The following is a 25803-nucleotide window of genomic DNA, read 5'->3' as shown; positions in this document are numbered from 1 at the left end:
CGAGACTGTGAGCCCCATATGAGACAGAGACTGTGGTCCAACCTGATTTACTCGCATCCACCCTAGGACACAGTACAGTGCCTGGCATATGGTAAGTGCTTAATAAATCCCGCAATTAGTATTATTATTACTATTATTGTTTTTATAGCATATACAAGACCTCCAGAGGCTTTCCAGAGAAGCCTTACTATTATTCTGCCGCACATTAAAATCGAAACAAAGAAGATCAGAGGAAAATGAGGGGAAATAGAGGGGGAGATTAAAAGAAGAGGAAACCACAAAAATCAAATCCTGGGGAGGAGCTGGTCAAAATGGTGTCCCTGAATGATCTTGCTTCTGCCGGTGTCACCCTGCCGGAACACGGATGGACATTCTAGACTGTATGTAAGTCCCTGTGGGCAGGGAATATGCCTACACAACTATGTGCACGGTACTCTCCCGTGCGCTTAGGACAGCATTCTGCATATGCTATGTGCTCAGTAAATACCAATGATTGGTTGCCCATCGAAGAGACAGAGGCTTAAAAGGTCCACAGGTGGAATGAACAAAGGGAGCTCAAGCCACTGAGATAGGGAAAATTGAAGGGAGGTAGATTAAGACAAGAAAAGTCTGGGAGCATACAACTGGTAGTTAGCAGCCTCGGCGGAAGGTATTGCAATAGGTCATCATCTGTTCCAAACTTCTGTCTCCAAGTAGGTTTTATTATTATTATTATCATTGATATTATCATTATATTTAAGTACTTACTCTGTGCTAAACACTCTACCATGTGCTAAGGGAAATACATTTAAATCATCCAAGACAGGTGGTTTTCCTTTCAAGGAGCTGGAGCCCAAGAAATGACTCTGTAGATCCCGTCCTTTCAATCTTTCGGGGAAAAGACGAAGAGTAATAACGTGAAGGGGATGGAGGCGGAAGAAGGGAATCATCAGAGGCGCCGCTTACAGAGAGCCTTAAGGTGTCCAGATGAGCACTAAGTGGAAGATGAAAGAAACTAAGAAAGAAGCTACCTCTGAAGAGGAAACTGGCAGGGCTATGGCCTGAGCCAAAGTGAAGCTGAACTTTATCCAACACCAGGGCTGAGGTGTTGAGAGCTAAGGGTCGATGCCCGGACTCGGAAACATCAGCCTGAAGGAGTGCCGTCAAAGCAAGGCAGGGATAAAGGGGGTGAGAGTGTGGGGTCATGTCAGAGACAGCACTTGAAAAGCAAAGGAGAATTGACAAGCCTAGGGGAAGGCAAGTGGCAGGGTCAAGTAATGGCCTTCTTAAGACATCTGTCAAGGTTTGGGGGAAGGAGGAGGTGAAGGAATGGGAGAAGAAAACATGTGGACAAGAACCGGGGAATTTCCGAGAAGGGAGAGACCTGTCTTCTGGCCCAGTAGCTCGGGGAGGGTGGGCTCATGGCCATGAAAGTTCAGCCCCTTGATGGGAGATAGCGGAGTCCTGTTCTTCCTCAGAGCATCGAACCCATCTATAGGGTCAAGGACGCCGGGCACGCTAACCGGCACGCGGACTCCCTCCCCAAATCACCGGGACTCTGTGGATCAGTAGGAAGGGTGCCTCGCTCTCCGACTTGGCCTCCCACCAGAGGGCCTTTTGAACGGAGGTCAAAATGAGTCTTCGAGCAAAGCGGAAGTTTTCAAACAATCAGAAAAGATTCCCCTAAGTGGCCTGGACTCTGAGGAGGAGGAGAAGAAAGGAGGCGGGGGGGGACGGAGGACTGGAAGAGGGCTTTCTCTTCTTCCCCGTGCCAGCACGCGGTTACTTGACTCCAGTCACGTCCAGGTGGGGAAGACGAAGGCCAGATGGAGAAACGGTTTGTCCACGCCCCTAATCCCATCCCGGCCCAGCCGGACCTTGCCTCCCACCCCACGCCTGCCTCTTGCGGAGCTACAGTGGGACAGCGGCAGTCCACGGGGAGATGGGACGGTGTGGGAAATTTTCCAGGAGTGGAGGATTCTCTGTCAGTCCCCTGAGGGGAGTAAAGTCACCCCACCCGCGGTCACTCCCGCGCCCAGACCCTGAAGCTCAGCTTGGGACCCTGTCCCTGGGTTGAAATCCCCCTGTGGTTTTCAGCATGTGGTCTGTGCTGCCTGACAATGGCCTCTGCGGGATAGGCTTTCTGGTTCTGCCCAATTTTGTGACTCTGGGAAGGGGGACCCCATAGGAGCCCCCACACAGGCTTCTGGGCACAGAAAGCAGAAGCAGCGGCAGGTGGCTAAGGAGCAGGCACAGACTCCCCCCGCCCCCAGCACAAACACACACCCACACACCTACACCACAGTCCTGGTCTCTAAAAAACCCAGGGTTATCACAGCTTAGATTTGGGAGTGGGTGGAAAGGGCCCGGAAATGTTCCAGGGGCTGGAGTCCTTTAACCCCAATGGGCGGGTGGCTGCGGGGCACCTTCAGTTGGAGACCGTGGGAACCGGCAGGGTCGGAGGACACGCCTGGCCTCAGAACCTTCTGGACCAGTCAACCTGCAGAAGGGTGGAGGCAGTCCCAGCCAACGGCAGAAGCTCCTTCTCTTCTGAAGTTTTGGGTCTTGGAACCGATCTGTGACCTTCCACCCACCTCCCTACCCCTACTTGGTTCTCATTCTCCTTTCCAGCCACTGCCTCTGGCCTCCTCCTCCTTCCTCCCTCTCCTACTGCACAGGACTTCTCCCTCCTAGTTCATTCTCTGCCCCTATTTTTAAGGGAAACTTTGGATGATTAGCCTAAACTCAACTCCCCAAGAGACCTTCCCCACGTAAACCCTCATTTCCTCTTCTCCCACTCCCTTCTGTGTCACCCACCGCATGTATTTACACTCTTTTTTCACCCCTTCCTCGATCCCAAAGCATTTATGCACAAATCTGTAATTTATTCATTTATAGTAATGTCTTCTCCCCGTCAATACTGTAAGCTCACCGTGGGCAGCGAACTATCTAACAACTCTATTATACTGTACTCTTCCAAGCGCTTAGTACTGTGCTGTGCACACAGTAAGTGTTCAATAAATAGACTAATGAATTGATTGAATGATTGATTGATTCAACTGCATTTATTGATGGGGGGGGTCTGTGGTTCCCCTTCATTGCCAAATTGTGTCCCCCCACCCCTCCACCCCAGGGACAACACAACTGTTCCAAAGCATACACTGACATCTCCAATTCATTCAACTGGGAGAACAACAGACCAGTGTCTTGTGGTTGTGTGTTATTTGGATTACTTCTTTGCCCTCAGTGAAGATTTTCCCATTCAATCAGTGGTATTTATTGAGTGTTTACTGTGTGCAGAGCACAGTAATAAACACTTGGGAAAGTACAGTATAAGTCAGTAGACATGTCCCCTGCCCACAACAAACTTACAGGGTAGAGAAGCTTACAGCCTAGAGGACCATAGCTCTCTATCCTGGACAGATGTGGCAGCTAAGGAGAAGTCAGGGAAGAGGCTTGGGAATGAGGAGATGGGATTTAGTCTTAGGAAACATCTTACATTTCCAGGTTTGGGGGGCTTTCCCAGGGAAACTGGGATCATGACTCTACTTGGCCTCACGTTTTGGGTCCCTGAGGGTGGCCTGGGAGACAGGGACCAGGGTTCTCATCCTGGCTCTGCCACTGGCCTGCTGGGTGACTATGGGCAAATCACTTGACTTGTCTGTACCTCAGTTTCCTCATTTCTAAAATGGGGATCAAATAACTCCTTTTTCCTGCCCTTAGACTCTGAGTCCCAGGTGGGCAAGTTCTGCGGCTGATCTGATTGTACCGATCTGATTTACTCCAGCGCTTAACAAAATGCTCCCAAATACTACAATTGTTATTATCACCTCACACACATTGCCCTGGATTTCCTGCTGCTGCTGTAGAGTGAAAATGGGGGGAAGGAGGGGGAAGGAGGAGGAGGAGGGGTAGCTAACTTTTATGCCTGTCTTCCCCTGTAGGCTGTAATCCCCTTATGGGCAGGTATTTCATCAGCCAACTCGATTTTATTGTACTTTCCCCAGAATTTAGTACAGTGCTCGGCACTCAGTAAGTGTTCCATTGATTGAGTGATTGATTGATTGAGGAAGAGGAGGAAGGGTAGGAGATAGATGAGGAGGAGGAGGAGGAAATGCTGAACTGAGTCATATCCATAGGCCTGCAGGATTTCTCCTCTGGGTCTCGCAGGGCCAACAGCTCTCTCATCAGAGCTAACGTGAGAAAGAGGTGCCCCTTCCTCCCCAGTCTCTCTCCGTCAGCACCCCTCCCGCTCCGCCCCCCCACCCTACCCCCAACCAGGGCAGAAGAGAACCTTAGAAACCACTGTTCAGCGTTCCCTTTTGGGAAGTCCCTCCCTCTCCAACTCTTCCCCTTCTGGGGTGTCCCTCAGCTACTGTGCCTTCCCCTTCTGGGGAGCTCCCTCCCCCCAACCCCGACCTTCCTTCTGTTTCTCTTTTCATCTCCGCTTTGGGGCAACAAAACTGACTTTGGTTTTCACTCAGCACCACCCTGGGAACATTTCAGCTGCATGGCTCAGCGCTCTGCTGACTTTGAAACCTCTCTGGTCTGGGGCATTTCCCCCAAAATTTGCCACCTCCTCCTCCTCACCACGAAATTCCCCTCTTTGCTTCACAGTTCTACCTCTCTACAGAGACCCTCAAGCCTTTTGCAGGGAGGGAATCTGGCATCTACAAGGAAAGCCCCTCCAATGCCGGATTTGAGGATTTTTCCCATTCTGAGCAATAAATCCAACTCAGCCCTAATCTAAGAGTTCACCTCAGCTTCTCGCTATCAATCGACCAACGATCTTGCCTGAGCACTTACTGAGGACAGAGGACTCTACTAAGCACTTGGAAGAGTACAACGAGCAGTCAATCAAAAATCAATCAGTAGCATTTACTGAGCGCCAACTGCAAGCAGAGACCTGAACTAAGTGCTTGGGAAAGCGCAATAGGTTTGGTTGACCCGATTCCTGCCCTCAAGTAACTGACCATCTAGAGAGGAGAGAGATACTAAAATAACATTACCAGTGGGGACCAACAGAGATTAAGGTATGTACGTAAGTATATTGGTGGGTAAAAGAATGCAAAATACATGTTCCCTGATCTCAAGAAGCTTATAGTCTAATGGGATGCTGACAACCCAATCTAATTGCAATTCAGAGGTGACTTTCTGTATGTAGATTGCACCTGATAGTCCCCAGGCAAGAGCCCTTGCCTGCCATCCCACTGACCTGGAGAAGTGGAAGGAATAAAGCCATAACTTAAGCTGGGTGTCACTTCTGTTCCCACCCGGCCTCAGAGACTGAATTTCTCTTGTTTTCCAGGACCTCCTGCGGACCAGCATGCAACACTGGCTGACGTTCTGGACCCTTCCCTTCTTCCTGTTACTCCACTGCAGTAAGTTTCCAGTTCCGGGTCTCTTCCCTGCACCGTCTGACTCCTTCTGTGGGTCACCCAGGCCCGCAGACACCACCAGCCCCTGGCCTCAGGGGAGAAGGATCTGAAATCAGAAACTGACCAGAGAGGGGACTTCCTTATGAAGATTTGGGGTTAAGGTTGATGAAAGGGTGTCCTGCGGGTGTCGACCCTCCGAATTCATGCTGGGGCCAAGTCATCGGAAGAGAAGGAAGAGTTACCTCTGAGCCCGTAGAGTGACTGAAGTCTGGAAAAGTCAGCCCCGAGTAGGCGTTGATGCACCCTCACATTTGGAAGAAGCCCACCTACCGAGGACCCTAGACTCCAAAGGGTTGGAGAACCCTCTTCTCCTCCCCTGACCACCCTCTGACCCCCAAGAAAGTCTGCACCTAGATACGACCTCTCCTGACAACCTCTCCAGGCGAGGGATTCCACAGTCAAACTCCGCTAGTCTGATTAGTGTCTCCCACCTTGACATCTGGGAGCCCTTCTTTTTGTCTGACCTCAGTTCTTATTGAAATATAAGCTCCTTACCTTGGAGCCAGATGCTCTCCTAAAGTTACCTTTGCTGGTATCTGAGTCATACCAGTGGCAGGTTTGGGGTTTTTTGAGAGAGAGAGAGAGAGTGTATGTTGTGTGTGTGTTTGAAAAAAGGCCCAGTGACACAAATAGTTTCTGCAGGAAACAGATGTCACAGACATTTCATTTTCCCTTTCTAAACAGACTGCAGTCCCAGGTGGGTTTCAGCTTGGGGCGGGCAGAATCTAAAGGCCTTAGCAGCGTCTCTTCTCTCCTCTGGAACAAGCTCAGGGAGCAGAGCCTTCTTTGCTCGGCCACAGAGTAGGGTGGTTCAGGAGGTGATGTTAATGAGGGCGGAGGCCTAGGAGAGCCTCACAAACGGTCACTTGCCCTCTGCACGAGGCAGGTCCCTTAGTTAACTTTCTCCTGTGCCTGATCTCTGATCTCGCCTGTCTTCACCTCGACCCCTCGCCACGACTCATTCCATGTCCTGTCTCTGGCTGGAATGCCTTCCTCCTTTATCCGACAGACAACTGCTCTCCTCCACTTCAAAGCCTTATTGAAAGCACATCTCCTTTCATTCAATAGTATTTATTGAGCGCTTACTATGTGCAGAGCACTGTACTAAGCGCTTGGGATGAACAAGTCGGCAACAGATAGAGACGGTCCCTGCCGTTTGACGGGCTTACGGTCTAATCGGGGGAGACGGACAGACGAGAACAAGAACAATGGCAATAAACAGAGTCAAGGGGACTCTTCTCCTCCAAGAAGCCTTCCCAGTCTGAGCCCCACTTTTCTTCAACTCCCACTCCCTTCTGCATCACCCTGACTTGCTCCGTTTGCTCTTCCCCCTTCTCGGCCCCAAAGCATTTATGCACATATCTGACATTTTATTTATCCCTTTTCTCTACCCCCCTCCCAGCCCCAGTGTGCTTTTGTACATATTAGTAATTTTCTTTATTTGTACTGATGCCTGTCTCTCCCTACTCTAGACTTGGAGCTCACTGTGGGCAGGGAATGTCCCTGTTTAATAATTTTACATATGTAGAGAAGCAGCATGGCTTAGTGGAAAGAGCACAGGCTTGGGAGTCAGAGGACAGGGGTTCAAATCCAGACTCCGCCACTTGCCAGCTGTGTGACCTTGAGCAAGCCACTTAACTTCTCTGTGCCTCAGTTACCTCATCTGTGAGATGGGGATAAAGACTGTGAGCCCCATGAGGGACAACCTGATGACCCTGTATCTACCCCAGCACTTAGAACAATGCTTGACACATCGTAAGTGCTTGAGAAATACCATGATTATCATTATTATTATTAGGTAACTGAGGCACTGCTCTTTCCACTAAGCCACGCCGCTTCTCTATTTGTTTACTGTTGTACTGTACTTTCCCAAGCACTTAGTACAGTGTTCTGCACACAGTAAGCGCTCAATAAATACGCTTGAATGAATGATAATAATAATAATAATAATGTTGGTATTTGTTAAGCGCTTACTATGTGCCGAGCACTGTTCTAAGCGCTGGGGTAGACACAGGGGAATCAGGTTGTCCCACGTGGGGCTCACAGTCTTAATCCCCATTTTACAGATGAGGGAACTGAGGCACAGAGAAGTTAAGTGACTTGCCCACAGTCACACAGCCGACAAGTGGCAGAGCTGGGATTCGAACTCATGAGCCCTGACTCCAAAGCCCGTGCTCTTTCCACTGAGCCACGCTGCTTCTCCAGCAGAATGAATGAATGAATGAATGAATGAATGAATGGGGAAGACTTTCCTGACTGCTGGGGCTGTTAACAATTGGACTGGGCTGGGCCGTCTCCTCTCCTGGAAACCTTTGGTAAAAGGAAGATACCATCAACCATCTGTGCAGGTTGGTTTAGGCTTTGGCCTTCCAGGAAGCAGGTGGCTGGACCAGTTGGCCTCCAGGGTCCCTGTCCAGATTGAAGATTCTGTAAAATGGCTACAGGGCCCGGGGCAGGTAGAACAGGAAGATACTAGCTCCTTGGCTAGTGGATGGTCCCCATTTGCTCAGCAAACTTTCCCCTTTTTGGTGCCCGTTCAACAGAATCATTTCTTCAAAGGGAATGAATCCACGCAGCTGCGCATTTAACCCGGTTTTGTGAACACCCCGCTAAGGGACTTGACCCTACCCCAGCATTGTTTCCCTAGCCTTGATCAGGGTTTGAAGAGGGTAGATTGGTAGTATTATTCAATGGAAGCCGCTGGGTAAAATGCACTATCCACCTTCCCTGCCCACAAGGAGCAGGGAGTCCTCTATTGGGAGAAGAAAAACATGAAAGAAACCTGAATATTCCGGGAGGGGTTCCGCCTTGGGCTGTGCCAGTTCTTTCTTCCTCGATGGGGCCTGGAGCAACTGCAGCATCCCTCCTTGTTCCTCTTAAAGGTTTTCAGTGGCTTTAGGGACTCTGGGAAACAGAAAAACAGTGTGGCCTAGTGGAAAGAGAATGGACCCAGGAGTCAGAAGGACCCTGGGTTCTAATCCCAGATCCTCTACTTCTTTAGAAGTGACCTAGGTGACCTTGGGCAAGTTACTTCACTTCTCAGGCCCTCAGTTACTTCCTCTGTAAAATGGGGGTTAAGACGGCGAGCCCCATGTGGGCCGGGCACTGTGTCCAACCCGATTTGCTCTTATCCACTGCAGTGCTTAGAACAGTGACTGGAACATAGTAAGGGGTTAAGAGATACCACAGTCGTTATTATTATCGTTAGTCAGAGGACCCAGGTTCTACTCCTGGCTCCCCTACTTACCTGCTGTATGACTTTGGGAAAGTCATTTAACTTCTGTCTCGGTTTCCTTCTCCGTAAAGTGGAGATATCTCATCATCATCATCTCCCTCCTGCTTAGACTGTGAGGCCCGTGAGGGACATTATCTTATTTGATGTTTTATCTAACTTATATTATCTTTGATCTGGTTCTGCCACTTGTCAGTTGTGTGACTTTGCGTAAATCACTTAACTTCTCTGTGCCTCAGTGACCTCATCTGTAAAATGGGGGTTAAGACTGTGAGCGCCACGTGGGAAAACCTGATTACCTTGTATCTACCCCAGTGCTCAGAACAGTGCTTGGCACAGAATGAGCACTTAACAAATACCATCATCATCGTCATTATTATTATCTACCCTAGCACTAAGAATATTGCTTGACACATAAATGCTTAACAGATACCACAGTTATTATCCCGGGGTGCCTTGGCAGGACCAATCGATCAATCATTATTATTACTCTCATAATGTCCCGACTGGATTATTGCATCAGCCTCCTCTCTCATCTCCCATCTTCCTGTCTCTCTCCGCTTCAGTCTTTACTTCACTCTGCTGCCCGGATTATCTTTCTACAGAATCGCTCTGGGCCTGTTACTCCCCTCCTCAAAAACCTCCAGTGGTTGCCTATCAACCGCCACATGAAGCAAAAACTCCTCACTCTTGGCTTCAAAGCTCTCCATCCCCTTGTCCCCTCCTTCCTCTCCTCCCTTCTCTCTTTCTACTGCCCATCCCGCACTCTCGGCTCCTGTGCCGTGCACCTCCTCACCGTTCCCCGTTCACGCCTGTCCCGCCGTCGACCCCGGCCCACGTCCTCTCGCTGTCCTGGAACGCCCTCCCTCCTCACCTCCGCCAAACTAACTCTCTTCCCCTCTTCAAAGCCCTACTGAGAGCTCACCTCCTCCAGGAGGCCTTCCCAGACTGAGCTCTCCCTTTCCCTCCGCCCCTCCTCCCTTCCCCATTGCCCCTACTCCCTCCCTCTGCTCTACCCCCTTCCCCTCCCCACAGCACTTGTGTATATTTGTATATAGTATTACTAATAATAATAATAATAATGTTGGTATTTGTTAAGCGATTACTACGTGCCAAGCACTGTTCTAAGCACTGGGGGAGATACAAGGTCATCAGGTTGTCCCACGTGGGGCTCACAGTCTTCATCCCCATTTTACAGGTGAGGTAACTGAGGCCCAGAGAAGTGAAGTGACTTGCACAAAGTCACACAGCTGACAAGTGGCGGAGCCGGGATTAGAACCCACGACCTCTGACTCCCAAGCCCCGGCTCTTTCCTCTAAGCCATGCTGCTTCTCTAGTATTCATTACTCTATTTATGTTATTAATGATGGGTATATATCTATGATTCCATTTATCGATTTTGATGGTATTGATGCCTGACTCCTTGTTTTGTTTTACCGTCTGTCTCCCCCTTTTAGACTGTGAGGCCGTTGTTGGACAGGGATTGTCTCTATCTGTTGCCGAATTGTCCATTCCAAGCTCTTGGTACAGTGCTCTGCACACAGTAAGCACTCAATAAATACGATTGATTGAATGAATGAATGCTATTTATTGAGTACTTACTGTGTGCAGAGCACTGCACTAAGCACTTGGGAGAGTACAATATGAGTTGACAGACACGTCCCCTGCCCACAACGAGCTCATACTTTAGACCAGTCGACGTCTCTTTGGACTGAGTCACTGAAGGCAAAGCCACTCACGTTGTTCCCAGTCCCTGAAACTCTTCCCAGGAGTCCAACCAGTCCTTTGCAGAAGAGTTAGTGTGAACAGAGATTTTTTTAAGGAGAAAAATAATTACGCTACTTATTATAATTCTGACATTTATTAAGCACTTACTATGTGCTCGAGGACTGTACTAAGCACTCGATTCCATGCAAGATAATTATCTTGGAGGCAGCAGTCCCTGTCACATATGTGTTCTGGGCCTTTGAATGAGTGGGGGTGATCAACTGCATCATTGTTTCATAAGTGCGAGCCCATCATTGGGCAGGGATTGTCTCTATCAGTTGCCGAACTGTACAGTCCAAGCGCTTAGTACAGTGCTCTGCACATAGTAAGCGCTCCAGAGATACTATTGAACGAATAAGTGACCGGAGGAGGTGACCAAGCACCTAGGCAAGGGAAAGATAAACAGAGGGACTGTCTTTTCAGAAGAGCTTTGCCCTGCCACCTTCAAGCAGTTCTTTACAGTCTCCAGGATCAGGAACAGTCACTCCTAGTCCCAAAGCTCACTGGGATTTGGAAAGGCTTGAAAGCTACTAGCTCCTGAGAATGGAGGGGGTCCTACGCAGGATGGTTTTCCTCCAACCGGTGCCAGGGGAGCGCCCAGTTCACCTCCCACCCCATGAAATTGACTCTGAACTTGGAAGTCAGTTCTGGGAGCCGTTTGGAGAGAAAACCCAAAGAATGACCCCTTATCTGCAGTCTTACCCGCACAGTCCAATGTCTCCTTCTAGGGTCCATGAACTGAGGAAGTTGGGGGCTTGGGGTACGATACTTGTAACAATAACAGTATTTATCAAGAGTCCACTAAGGGCAATGTATTGGATAAAGCACTCGAAGGACAGAACAGAGAATAATAATTATGGTATCTGCTAAGCGCTTGCTTTGTGCCAGGCACTGTACTAAGTGCTGGATACGAGGGAAATCGGGTTGAACACAGTCCTTGTCCCAAGTGGGGCTCACAGTTTCAATCCCCCATTTTACAGATGAGGGAACTGAGGCCCAGAGAAGTGAAGCCACTCGCCTAAGGTCACACAGCAGAAGGGACACGTTCCCTGACCTCAAGGGGCTTACATTCTAACGGGCAGAACGACAAAAAATACTTACAAGGCTCAAGTCACAAGGTCCCTACCGCCATTTTCTTCTCTCCTGCCCCCTCTTCTTCCCAGCTTCCGGCTGTCACGTGTTACGTAGACTACGCCCAGACTGTGACGTGCATTCGGGAGAACAGCCCCATTGAGAACGACAGCTGGAACGATCTCATGATCAAATGGTCAGTGCAGGGAAGGGAGGGAATGGGAGCGGGAGGAGGAGGAAGGTTGGGGGCTCCATTTTCCAGGAGCGGTCTCTGGAAAAAGCACTTCCTGGTGGGGATTCTCAAAATTGGAGCTGTCGCCTGCGTTCCTGGGTTGAAGCTTCAGAGGCAGAGGATGCTCGGGGCGGCCCGTAGGCCAGACTTGCCCATCCAGCCTCCCTCATCCTCCTAAGCCGCCTCTTCCATCCCAGTCCTGCTAGGGCTGGCCTTAGTCACCAGTAAGTGTGGAGGGACTGTAAGCTCGTCTCCGGACTGGAAGTTCACCGCGGGCAGGGAATGATTATTGTTATATTGTACTCTCTCAAGCGGTTTATGACGGTGCTTTGCACACAGTAAGTGCTCAGTAAATACAACTGAATGAATTGGAGAGGATGGAACAGTGGGCCTCCCGGCAGTTGTGGGGTCCCTTTGAGGGGAGGGGGCAGTCACCCCCTTTCTCTGGAGCCTCCAGAGACTCTTATAACTGGTCCATAAGAGAATTAGGGTGGTGGCAAAATTTGACAGAAAAACCATCTTGCTCATGTGGTACTTCATCGAAATGGGTGTTTCCCTGGGAACATTCCCAAAGGGATAATAATAATAATAATAAAAATAATAATGATGCTTGCTGAGCATTTACTATGTGCTAAGCACTGGGGTAGATACAAGTTAATGAGGTTGGACACACTCCCTGTCCCACGTGGGTCTCGCGGTCTCCCCATTTTACAGATGAAGTAACTGAGGCCCAGAAAAATGAAGTGACTTGACCAAGGTCACACAGCAGGCAAGTGGCAAAGAAAGGATTCGAACCCAGTCCCTTCTGACTCGGGCCAGAACTCTATCCACTAAGCCAAGCTGCTTTCCCGGGGCGGAGGGTAGGAGCACGTGCCTTCTCCTGCCTCGCGTAGGCCGAAGGACGTGTGGTTTTTCAGTCCGGGACCCGACTCCTGGAGTTAGCCGAGTTGTCCTCGGGAGTGGAGCGGAGGAAAGTAGGGAGGCGACTTGAGCGTGGAGGGTGACTGTGGTCTCTGCCGTTGAAGGAACGACACGGATGGAGAGATGGAGGACGAGGTCTCCTCCTGCCAACTCAACCAGTCGACACAAAACCTGACCCACACCGAGTACACGTGCTTCTTGGATTTTTCTTTGTTTTTGGGGGATTACAGTTTCTATGTCATCAACTCAGCTGGAGTCCGGACATGCAGAAGCTTCACCATCTCTGAGAACAGTAAGTGCAAAGAGAGCTGTATGTGCCTTGTGGGGAGGGGGAAGACCCAGGCCGGCCACCTGCTCAGAAGGAACTTGAGCCCACGTGGCTTGCTCCTTTTGGCTTCTGTGCCCCGAGCGAAGGGAAACTTCACACGATGCCTGATTGACACCACGTTGCCATCAACACCCACAGAAGGCGGGTCAGGGAGGTGTCACTGGGGAGGGGGGAGAGTATAAAACTCAGGACGGAAACTCCTGGCGAGGTTGTATCCTTTTTCTTTCGTTAGCTAAATAAATAAGCTGTCCGCGCCCCTCCCCTCCCACCCCTTGTCCCCCTAGTTTTGCCGATGTCTCTGGGAACGTTAGGGATCGGGCCAGCCTTGCTGAAGGCCCGGTGAGTGTGGCACTGGAGGTGAAGTCACAACGTCCCCACTCCGTCCGCCGTACCCAGAGGCTGCTGCTGGGAGAGCTATCTGGGCAGAGAGGCAAGGAAAGTGGAGGAGAATCCCGGAGACAGACATGACCGGGCACGGCCCTGACTCGGGGCGCTCGGCCCCTGCCCCTTCGGTGACTGTCCCTTTCGGATTGCCGTGAGTCAGCCGTCCTGTGGATTTCCCCCGGACCCCTACCACAGCCCTTTCTCTGGTCCGGGGAAGCTGCTGACTGGGGCCTGAGCTGCTGGGCCATCCCCCGGCCCTTAATTAATAATGTCGGTATTTGTTAAGCGCTTACTACGTGCAGAGCACTGTTCTAAGCGCTGGGGTAGACACAAGGGAATCGTTGTTGCTCCCAGTCTTCATCCCCATTTTCCAGATGAGGTAACTGAGGCCCAGAGAAGTGAAGTGACTTGCCACAAGCTGACAAGGGGCAGAGCCAGGATTGGAACCCGTGCCTCCGACTCCCAAGCCCTGGCTCTTTCCACGGAGCCACGCTGCCTCTCTCGCCATCCAAGGGGCAAGAAAAGGTCACGGCCGGTGGGTTGGGAGAACAGACTGGGAAGCCGGCGCCGAGTCCCGACCCTGACCCCGAATCGGCCGGGACGAATGCGAGTCCGAGTAGGATGGTGGGGGAGAGAAGAGGTGGGGGCCTGCTCTCTCCCCCGGGGCCCGCTGACTGATCCTGAACCGCCAGGAGGGCCTGGGGCATTTGAATGGCTCAGCCTGAAAGCGAAACCCCAGGGCAAGTCCTGGCCTTGAGAGAAACAGCGAGTGGTTTACAGGAAAGGGGACCAAGTGCGGATCCAAGTCAGAAGTGAAAACCTGTGGCACCTGAAGCTGGGATGAAGCTCTGAGCTCAGAGATCCATGCCTGCAGAGGCCTGGATGGCGGGGGAAGAGAGGGGGAGGTCGGGGGGGGGGAGATGGAGGGGGTGAAAGAGTATAACCCAGACCGAGAACCGGACCATAAATAGAGATCTGAAATAACTCGCATCGCACCTCGCTGGTGCTCTTTCTTCGGGGACTGTCTCTATCTGTTGCCGAATTGTACGTCCCAAGCACTTAGTACAGTGCTCTGCACAGAGTGAGCGCCCGATAAATACAATCGAATGCGTGAATCTAATAATAATCGTGATAATGATGATAACAGTATCTGTTAAAGGCTTACTATGTTCCAAATGCTGCAGTAGATGTAAGATAACCGGATGGAGCACTGTCCCTGTTCTTTCCCATTTTAGTCAGTCAGTCGATCGTATTTAGTGAGTGCTTACTGTCAGTCATATTGATTGTTTACTGTATGGAGAGCACCTTACTAAGTGCTCGGGAGAGTACAATACAGCAATTAACAGACACATTCCCGGCCCACAACACGCTTACAGTTTCAGATGAAGTGAGGCACAGAGAGGTTAAGTGACTTGCCCAAAGTCACATAGCAGACAAGAGGCGGAGTTGGAAGTAGAAAGCAGGTCCTTCTGACTCCCAGGCCCAGGCTCTATCCACTAGGCCACACTGCTTTTCTAAAGCTCTCTGAAGCAGCAGCCCTGTGTACTTACTCTGAGGGAGATCAGGCTACATAAGCCCCTCGGCTCAGCTGGCATTTCCACAGCCAACTAGGCAGGAGTGAGGTGGCCCCCCTCTCTCAGATCCCTGTCCATTTTTCCTCCACACATTCCGGATGTTCCCGCCCACCTCACCCAGACAGCCTCCGCCTCGATTTATGCTCTCATCGCATATCACAAGGAGACTGCTGTATCGGCCTCCTCGCCGGCCTCCCGCCATCCAACCTCTCTCCACCTTCAGTCTCGTATTCTACACTGCTGCCCAGATCGTCCTCCTGAAATGTTGCTTGGCACATCTCGCCACTCCTCCAAAACCTCCAGTGGTGACCCGTTCACCTCATCGAGCAGAAACCCCTGACCGTTGGCTTTAAGGTCGTCCACCGGTTTGCTCCATTTTACATATCACTTGCCTTCCTCATTCCTCCCAAGGTCACCTTCCAATTAGATTCTGCTGTCGATATTCACACTGATGAATCTTCACTCCTGCTGATATGGGGCTTGGAACTCCAACCTCCACCAACTCCGTCTGGACTCAGCCAAGCCCATCTTTGAAGCCCTCCTAAACTCCCACCTCCTCCAGGACGCCTTCCCTTATTCATTCATTCATTCATTCATTCATTCAATAGTATTTATTGAGCGCTTACTATGTGCAGAGCACTGGACTAAGCGCTTGGGATGTACAAATCGGTAACAGGTGCAGCCGCTGCCCTTTGACGGGCTCACAGTCTAATCGGGGGAGACGGACAGACGAGAACAACAGCAATAAATAGAATCAAGGGGATGCGTTCCCAACAACCCCGATCCTGTCAACCCGCTGGGTTCTCTACCCAACCTCAGCTCTTCTATTCGTTAGGCTAGCCATTCAATTATTTATTATTCCCTCCTGACAAACTTCTAGTATTAGCTGTTATAGCCTGGTTCTTCCTTCCGTTCCCACTGCCAATAAATAGTTTACATGTGCCTGTCTCTTCCATTTGATTGTAAGCCCCCTATCTTGTTCTCTTCCAACTGCTTCATACAGCGTTCCGCAGTGTGAAGCTCTACTGAAAATCCGGCATACATCATTCCCGGCTTCACTTTACCGTAGTGCCCCACTAGCACTTAGACCTTCCTCCGTACATGAGTATGGACTTGGGTCACTTGACCGATTATGAATCTTTAGGTTTCAGGTCTGCCATTTTGGAGAACAATGTGTATTTTTCTATATATTTTGTGACACGCTTCCCCTTCCTCCCCTCACCCCCCGACCCCATGAGAATGGAAGCTCTTTAAGAACAGGCACTGGGTCATTATTTTTCCTTTCATAACTCTGCATGGCACCTCGTAAAAATTTCCACAGTAGAGGCTCTCTTGACTGACAGATTACAGTATGGCTATTTCTCTCCTCCCTCTCCTTTTTTCCCCACTATCCCAAGTCACTGAATAGAAGAAGCCAGAACCGTGACATGAAAAAGATTTTCCAGCCATGTTTTACTCCTTGTTTGGTCTCAGTTCAGTAAAAGACACGAAGTTCAGTCAGAACCACAATGTAAAAGAAGTTGTAAAGTCAGCAGCCAGACTGAGAAGAGGGGTTGGAAATGCTGACCGGAAAAATCCCTAGATCCTTTGCTAGGGAAGGTGGTATCCTAGCAAGTGCCCTTTCTCAGCAAGAGAAGCAGTAGGACTTAGAGAAAAGAGCCCAGAACGGACTAGTTTCTGATCACAGCTCTGCCACATGTCTGCTGTGAGACCTTGGGCAAGCCATTTAACTTTTCTGGGCCTCAGTTCCCTCATCTGTAAAATGGAGATGAAATACCTCTTCTCCGATCCCCTTTAGCCTAGGAGCCATGTGGCACGGGGTCTGTGTCCGATCTGGTCGCATAGGATATTTTCCCAGTGCTGGGCACATGCCATGGCTATTTTATTATTGTTATTATTATTAGGAATTCATCCTTCCTGCTTTCTGTCTTCCTCTCTCCACAGTTAAGCCATATCCCCCTTTCAATCTGACCGTGACCTACGAAGATGGTTACAACATTTCCTGGAAATCTTTCTATGAAGACCCCCGGTACCACCTACTGAACAATGAGCTACACTATGAGCTGCGATACAAAAAAACGCAGGACCCCTGGAAGGTAAGAGAAAAGACACAGAGAGAGCCAAGAAGGAGGGCCCAGCCCCCAGCTGGTCTGGGGAGAGGTGCTATCTTGAGGGAATTTGGGGAGCTGACTCCCTTTCTTGGCTGGGTTTGACGGCTGAAAAATAATAATAGTGATAATGTTGGTATTTGTTAAGCGCTTACTCTGTGCAGAGCACTGTTCTAAGCGCTGGGGCAGATTCAGGGTAATCAGGTTGTCCCACATGAGGCTCACAGTCTTAACCCCCATTTTACAGATGAGGTAAGTGAGGCACAGAGAAGTTAAGTGACTTGCCCACAGTCACACAGCTGACAAGTGGCAGAGCTGGGAAAAATACATCCAGATGCAGTAAAAGCCAGGGTTGACTTTCTGATAAACGTTGGTGAAAGGCCTCAAACTATTCAGGTAGAGGTGCAGCTGACTTGTAACGCCCTGGGGTCTATCGATCAATCAAGCAGTGGTATTTCCTGAGCGCTTCCTGTGTGCAGAACACTGCAGTAAGCGCTTGGGAGAATACAACACAGTTAGTAGACACATTCCCCGTCCACAAGGAGTTTACTTACAATCTCTTCTTCTCAGGCACGGGTTTGATGATAATGCTGAGGATAATGGCATCTGTTAAGTACTGACTAATGCCAAGCACTCTACTAAGCGCTGGGCTAGATACAAGATAACCAGGTTGGACCCAGACCCCGTCCCACATGGGACTCACACTCTAAATCTTTGGTTTTTGCCAACCGCCAAGCCTTCGGCCGAAAGGGTTAAGCTACTTTAAAATGGTAGAGAAGGAAATAATCTTCAAATCTGGACCGATCACTGACATTTGAAACGAGTCCAGAAATGAGTGGTTATTGCTCGGTTTGTACACGGTGATGTACAGGCTAAAAAGAACTAGAAGAGATAAGGAGGGGGTGGGGAAGGGGGCCCTTTGAAATGTTTGGGTGCAAGACGATGACTACGATTTGACATTTTCCAAACCAGTTCGCTTCTCTGCATGGAACAAGCAGTTCGTGTTTTTCTCTAGAGGCTGTGGAAGGTTTCCAGGGCCTTAGAAATGTTTCCAAATCTAAGTCTCGGCATTTACACAGTGATGTGGAGAAATTGGAAGTGGTTCAGAGAAAATGATTGTGCGTTTGGGGAAAAGGACTTGGGCCAAAAACTAAAGCACTTGGGCTTAGGCTCTGGAAAAAGACTTTGGGTGCTTGGGGAACATTTCCAAGCGCTTAGTACAGTGCTCTGCACACGGTGAGCGCTCAATAAGTGCAACTGAATGAATTCCAAAGAAGTGGAAGACGCTACCCCACCCTCAAGGAGGTTACAATCTAAAGGGGAGGATATTTTCCAGCATTTGGAGGCCGCTCATCTGCCGGTCTCCATCACCTCGGGCAACGGAATCAGAGGAAATAACCTCATTATGGGCGGGGAATGTGTCTGTTAATTGTTATATTGTACTCTCCCAAGCGCTTAGTACAGCACTCTATAAATACAAATGAATGAATAAAGGGAGGAAATAGGCTGAAACTGTCCCAAGAGATTAGCTAAGAATTTCCCAATAAGAGGGTGATTAAAGATCAGAGCAGTTTATCCAGAACTGCAAGGGCTGGATTCCCGGTGGACTTCTGTCTGGGGCAGAGGGACTAGATTAGTTGACCTCCTCAGGTGCCTGTCGGCTCTGTGATTCTTACCTTTACGCGTATCCGCAGAGTCAGAAGAGGAAAAGTGTCTCCGAAGACACGAAAACAGTGCTGCTCCTGCCCAGTGAATTCCAACGAGGGACCGAGTATGAGGTCCAAGTGCGAGCCCAGCCCAAACCTGACACCTTCTACTCTGGGGTCTGGAGTGAGTGGAGTGACTCGCTCATCTTCAGAACCCAGCCAGGAGGTAAGCACATAGTCCTGGAGTGAATCAGTCCCCTCCTCCCGCTGACCCGGGGGGGTCTCATTTTGATTTTTTTCTGGTATTTGTGAAGCGTTTATTGACAACATTAATAATTTGCCAGGCACCGTACTAGGTGCTGGGGTAATTACAAGCTAATCAGGTTGGGCACAGTCCAGGTCCCACATGGGGCTCACAGTCTTAATCCCCCTTTTGCAGATGAGGTAAACTGACACACAGAGAAGTGAAGCGACTTGCTCAAGGTCACACAGCAGCAGGGTGGCGGAGCCAGGATTCAAACCCAGGTCCACCTGACTCCCGAGCCCCTGCTCTATTCACTACCCGGGCTGCTTCCCTAGTTTCTCTTCCCTTCTCGGTGTCGGGATTCTTTCCAGAGGCGCATCGAGCCCAGCGGCTCCGATGCCCGTCGCCAAACAGATTCTCAGACTGCAGCTTTTAGGAGACGGCCCTGAGCTGCGCCGATGGCTCTAACCCTAGAGCACGAGGGGCCCCACGGGATAGTTTGGAGGTCCCGCAGCCAGCGTCACTGGAAAAAGGTCGGTCCAGGTGCCTGGGGGTGACCTCAGTGTCCAAAACCCCCGTGGCTTCCTTTCCCTGGACAGGGCAATCTATCAGAGTCCCTCCGAAGGGAATCCCCAACCCTCATCTTATCTTATCGGAGAAGCGACATGGTGTGATGGATAGAACTCGGGCCTGAGAGTCAGAAGGTCATGGGTTCTAATCCTGGTCTCCGCCACACGCCTACTGTGTCACCTTGGAGAAGTCACTTCATTTCTCTGAGCCTCAGTTTCCTGATCTGTAAAATGAGAATTGGAGCTGCTAGTGGGACAGGGACTGTGTCCAACCCAATTTGCTTCTATCCACGCCAGCGCTTAGCACAGAGCCTGGCACATAGTGACCACTTAACAAATACCATTATTATTATTATTATTATCACTATCTTTCCCTGTAAACCCTCCCAACGGCCGGTGGGAGGTGGGAGGGAGGGAGGGAGTGATATGGGGTTACAGCCAGCCAGCCCCGCTTCTAGAGGGCTGGTTGATGTTAACTAAGGGAGGTTTCTTTCTGCCTTCCTCCCCTTAGTATTATTCTTATGGGATTTATGAAGGACGCTTCTAAGAACCGTGAGAGGCAGTGTTGCCTAGTGGATAGAGCACAAGCCTGGGAGTCAGAAGGACCTGGGTTCTAATCCCGGCTCCATCGCTTGTCTGCTGTGTGACCTTGGGCAAGTCAGACCCCCCTTCAAAGCCTTCTCGAAGACACACCTCCTCCAAGAGGCCTTCCCTGACTAAGCCCCGTTTCCTCTTTTTCACTCCCTTCTGTATCACCGTGTCTCGCTCCCTCTGCTCTTCTCCCTTTCCAGCCGCACAGCATTTATGGACATATCTGTGGCTTATTTATTTATATTAATGTCTGTCTCCCCCACCCCCCCCAGAATGCGGGCAGGGAATGTGTATATCGTTGTATTGTACTCTTCCAATGGCTTAGTAGGGAAGCAGCATGGCTCAGTGGAAAGAGCCTGGGCTTCGGAGTCAGAGGTCATGGGTTCGACTCCCGGCTCTGCCGCTTGTCAGCTGGGTGACTGTGGGCGAGTCACTTCACTTCTCTGGGCCTCAGTTACCTCATCTGTAAAATGGGGATGAAGACTGTGAGCCTCACGTGGGACGACCCGACTACCCTGTATCTACCCCGGCGCTTAGAACAGTGCTCTGCACATAGTAAGCGCTTAACAAATACCAACGTTATTAGTAGTAGTAGTAGTAGTAATAATAATGTTGGTATTTGTTAAGCGCTTACTATGTGCCAAGCACTGTTCTAAGCGCTGGGGTAGACACAGGGGAATCGGGTTGTCCCACGTGAGGCTCACAGTTAATCCCCATTTTACAGATGAGGGAACTGAGGCCCAGAGAAGTTAAGTGGTCTGCACACAGTATGTGCTCAATAAATACGATCGAATGGATGAATGAATGAACTTAACCTCCCTGTGCCTCAGTTACCTCTTCTGTAAAATGGGGTTAAGACCGTGAGCCCCATGTGGGACAGGGACCGTGTCCCAACCTGATTACCTTGTATATTTACACAGCCATTAGAACAGTGCTTGACCCATAGTAAGCACTTCAGAAATGTCATCTATCCCAGGATAGATGCAAGTTAATCAGATGGGACAAGTCCCTGCCCCTTTCTGAGGAGGAGGGAGAACTAGTAATTAATTCCTATTTCACAGATGAGGAAATGGAGGAATGGAGAAGTTACGCTACTTGCCCAACGTCACCAGCAGGCTACTGGCAGAGCCGAGATTAGGACACTATATTCTAAAGTCACCTGGCAGCTGTGTGACTGTGGGCAAGTCACTTAACGTCTCTGTGCCTCAGTTCCCTCATCTGTAAAATGGGGATTAAGACTATACGTCCCTGACTCGCTCAGACACCCTGGTGAGGTCAAGTCAGCAGTTTAAGAGACAGGGCATTAATCCTGTAACATTTTTTGATAGGTAACAAATTAATCAAGTCCAATTCCTATATGCCCTTCTCTTGAGGCTCCGGTTACAAAGGGGTTAAGTTCAGACTCTGCAGGAAGAGAAGCAGCCCGGCCTAGTGGAAAAAGCAGGGGCTTAGACGTCAGAGGACCTGGGTTCGAATCCTGGCTCCACCACTTGTCTATTTTCCTCGGGCAAATCACTTAACTTCTCTGTGCTCCAGTTACCTCATCTGTAAAATAGGGATTAAGACGGTGAACTCCAGGAGAAGCAGCATGACGTAGTGGATAGTGCATGGGCCTGGGAGGCAGAAGGTCATGGGTTCGAATCCTGGCTCTGCCACTTGTCTGCTGTGTGATCTCGGGCCAGTGTCTTCACTTCTCCTTGCCTCAGTTACCTCTTCTGTAAAATGAAGGTTGAGATTATGCCCCTCACCTGAGTCAGGGACCGTGTCCAACCTGATTTGCTTGTATCACTCAGTGCTCAGTTTAGTGCCTGGCACATAGTAAGTGCTCAACAAAAACCATAATTCATATTATTATCATTATGTGGGACATGGTCTGTGTCCAACCGGATTATCTCGTTTCTACCTCAGTGCAGTACAGTGTCTGGAATTTAGTAAGCGCTGAACAAATACTATTTAAAAAGAGAAAAAATCCTGCCGGTTGCCAATCCCGAGGTCGATCTAGACAGCTGGCCACTCCCCCGGTGAACTCCGGCTCCTCTTCCCTTAGGCCGGCAAGTCTCCCGTTGGAGTGAAAGAGCTAGATCTCGATTTGCAAATAGCCACTGCTTCGCTTGCCCAGGATAAGTAAATTGCAAGCTGAATAAATTGTAAATGCTAACCTTATTTCTTTTTCCAAGGGGAGAGAGCGGCTAAGATGATAATAATAAAAGTAACAGTAATGATAACCTTCATCATCATAATCATAATAGTATTTGGGAAGTACTTTCTATGAGCCAAGCACTGGAGTAGAGAGAAGACAATCAGGTTGGCTCACAGTCTTAAGAGGAAGTAAGATTTAATCCCCATTGTACAGATGAAGAAATTAATGCATAGAGAACTAAAGTGACTTGCCCAAGGTCACACATCAGGCAAGTAGCGGAGCGAGAATGAAAACCCAGGTCCTCTGATTCTGACTTCCAGACCCGAGCTCTTGCCCCCGGGGCAGCGCTGCTTCTCTAAGGAAGACGGGAACCTGGATGCAAGGCTGCTTAGTGGACTTGCCTACTAGGTTGCAGCTTGGGCTAAGGGATAGAGCAGGGGCCTGGGAGTCAGAAGGAGCTGGGTTCTAATCCTGATGCTGCCACTTGTCCACTGTGTAACCTTGGGCAATATATATTATATATATATATATGTTATATTATATATTAGACCTGGGTTCTAATCCTGGTTCCACCACTTGTCTATTTTCGTTGGGCAAGCCACTCAACTTCTCTGTGCTTCAGTTACCTCATCTGTAAAATGCCCCATGCGGGACAGAGACTGTGTCCAACCTGACATCCTTGTATCTACCCCAACTCTCAGTACAGAGCTTGGCACATAGTAAGTACTAAACTACTTGGTAAGCTACTCGGTACGCTACTTGGGAAGCTGCGTGGCTCAGTGGAAAGAGCACGGGCTTTGGAGTCAGGGCTCATGAGTTCGAATCCCAGCTCTGCCACTTGTCAGCTGTGGGACTGTGGGCAAGTCACTTCACTTCTCTGTGCCTCAGTGACCTCATCTGTAAAATGGGGATGAAGACTGTGAGCCCCACGTGGGACAACCTGATTCCCCTGTGTCTACCCCAGCGCTTAGAACAGTGCTCTGCACATAGTAAGCGCTTAACAAATACCAACATTATTATTATTATTGTTATGATTATTAAACAAACACCAAAAAAAAAAGCAACACAGAGAGCGACTCTGATAGCCTGACATTCTGATGGATGGGGTTCAGATTCCTCTAGAACTTCATTACAGTCCCCACGTGAAGGCTCGGCCATTAGACGTGCCTTACCTGCTCTTAATCGTTAGTACCCCAGTCACGCTCACCCCAAAAGGCAAGGTGCTAGAGAAGGAGCTCTGCTGTCTTTAAGAGTTCCAGAAACTCTCCCTCAGCAACGAAGGCTCTCATGAGAAACCCTCATCAGCAGCGGTGTTGCCTTCAAATGGAGGACTGTGTGCCCTACCCTGTGGCTTTCCACAAGGCGGGAGAGCTGGCAGATGTTACTTCGCTTGTTGACGGGAGGGTCCGAGGTCTTGGGGGCAGCGAGAGATCTCAGGAAGGAGGAAAGCAGTGTGGCCGAGTGAAAAGAACACGGGCCTGGAAGTCAGGGCAATCTGGGTTCTAATTTCGGCTCTGCCAACTGTTTACTGTGTGACCTTGGGCAAGTCACTTAACTTCTCTGTACCTCGGTTTCCTCATCTTCAAAACGGGGATTCAGTACCTACCTGTTCTGCCTCCAACTTAGGCTACGAGCCGCATACGGGACCTGATTATCTTGTATCTACTCCAGCGCTTAATATAGTGCTAGGCACGTAACAGACGTCTGACAAAAACCACTATTATCGTTACTATCGCTATTTAAAAATTATAAAGGAAAGTGAAATCCACGAGTAATGCCAAAGCCTCCCGCTAGCCGGTAGCCCTGGCTACTTCTCCTATTAAACCCTTTACCCGAACAGCTATGAGGAACGCAGTTGTTTCCCCTTTTCTCCTTCGAATTTCCCCTCCTCTGCTTTCCCTGCCCGCTCGCCGAGGGAGATGCTGATAAGCGGGCGCACCACCGAAAGGAGAAGCAAGGGACCTTGGGTAGATTTCAGTCCGGATCGTCGGGGCCTGGAAAACCGGGAGCTGGCAGGAATCCCGGTCGACCGTGGCAGGCTGGACCGTGGCACGCTTCAAGCTGAGGGCCTGGAAGCCGCTCTACAGTGTGCTTCTTTGCCTTAGCCACCCAATGTCGGGGCCTGAGAAAACCGCCTGACAACTCCCCCCTCCTGAACATTCCTTGTCTTTAAATGTTTCCCCTTTGGAATGCCGCTGGCCCATTCTGATGTGTTTTCCTTCTTCCCCCACGAAGAAGAGAAGACCAAGGGAGGAATATTTCTACTGCGGTTCATCATCCCGGGCCTCGTCCTGTTCCCCATCTTTGTGTACTGGACCCGCTTGCCACAGAGGTGAGCAGAGGGCCCCGGGGTTGCGGCAGAGGCAGACCGACTACATGACTGGTCGAGCCCTACTCTGGGCGGGATCTAGTCCCGGGTGCCTGGGGGACAGTTGAAAAGATGAGACCCCTGCCCTCAATGGGCTCTCGCTCATCAAGGGAGATAGAAGGCATGAAGTGATGAATTACACCGTAGCTAAAAGAACGAAAGGGGAGATAGAAATAATGGAAGAACGATTAACATCTAAAAAATGCCAACAGAGCTGTTCACTTTTCATTTTGAGAGAGAGGGCAAAATCGGGATGGGGCTTGCTGGGAGAGGCTTCGAGAGCTAACGGGTTGGAAAGACCCGATTTGGCCGTCTTCTCGACCCTTCTCGAAAGTGTTCGGGTCCAGTCAGGGACCCAGGCTGAGCAAGGCTGGGATTTGCCTCCAGTAACCTTTGGGGTGCAAACTGTGGCTTTGCCGTGGCAACCGTAACCCGTAGGCACAATGGCCCCTCTCATCCCACGGGGAGGGGGGAGCACCCCAAAATGGCTTCTGGGGAGGCTGTGGTGACAGATGGGCCAAGGAGCCAGAGGGCCCCAGGAGCTATTTGCGGCAGTTGGTGACATCCCCAGAACGGCAAGGAGCTGGGGCGGGAAGAACTGGAGGAGGTTAGGACGTAGCGAGTGGAGCCGGAGAGGACAGAGTAGAAGCAGGGGCATAAGAAAGGGTAGATGGGCAGAGGGGGAGGGAAAATGTTAACCCCCCACTTCATGCATGAGCTACTCAGTGCTTTCTTCCTGGGCCCCTGGCTAGGATGAGTGACCCTTCCTCTCCTGTTCCTCCTACTGGGCTTTGCAGCTCAATCCTAAGCAGCTTGCCACATTTTCCTCCCCCTCGGGGCACGGTCAGTGTCCACCCCACCCGCCCAAACCCTGTTGCTGCACAGGGAGAGGGTCAAATGTGCGGCAGAGCAGAGGCCCCCGCGGAGCAGTGGAGGTTAGCCCCTGACAAAATCCTAGGCCATCAGAAAAGGGCCCACAAACCCCTCCTCACTACTGCAAGGTTCTCTCTGAGGTCTGGGTCTCTGTAACTCTCATGGCGAGGGTCCACAGAGAAAGAGAGCCCCGGTCCACTGCCTTGAGATTCTCGGGAAAAGCAGCAGGATGAGCTGCAGGAGAATTCAGGAGGGGGAAGGGCAAGGGAATCGACTCAACGGTCTTGTCCCCCTACCCTCCGAAAGTAAGACTGTCCAGTTTAATTGGATATTGTCCT

General features: G+C 50.2%; 1 protein-coding gene across 1 annotated transcript in view; it reads left to right on the top strand.

Annotated features, from left to right (window-relative positions):
* The first annotated feature begins 1104 nt into the window (after positions 1–1104).
* The window catches only part of IL21R (interleukin 21 receptor), a 37332-nt gene continuing 12633 nt past the window's right edge, over positions 1105–25803 (top strand). Inside the window, 8 exon segments of the mRNA XM_029058170.2 lie at positions 1105–1167; positions 5288–5360; positions 10980–11056; positions 11580–11683; positions 12745–12932; positions 16871–17022; positions 18729–18906; positions 24460–24556. Of these exon segments, the coding sequence (XP_028914003.1) occupies positions 1105–1167; positions 5288–5360; positions 10980–11056; positions 11580–11683; positions 12745–12932; positions 16871–17022; positions 18729–18906; positions 24460–24556 (932 nt within the window).

This window comes from Ornithorhynchus anatinus, chromosome 2 (genome assembly GCF_004115215.2).
Source record: "Ornithorhynchus anatinus isolate Pmale09 chromosome 2, mOrnAna1.pri.v4, whole genome shotgun sequence".
Taxonomy (NCBI): domain Eukaryota; kingdom Metazoa; phylum Chordata; class Mammalia; order Monotremata; family Ornithorhynchidae; genus Ornithorhynchus; species Ornithorhynchus anatinus.
The sequence above is the reverse complement of the archived record's forward strand: the minus strand, read 5'-3'. Positions and strand labels throughout refer to the sequence as shown.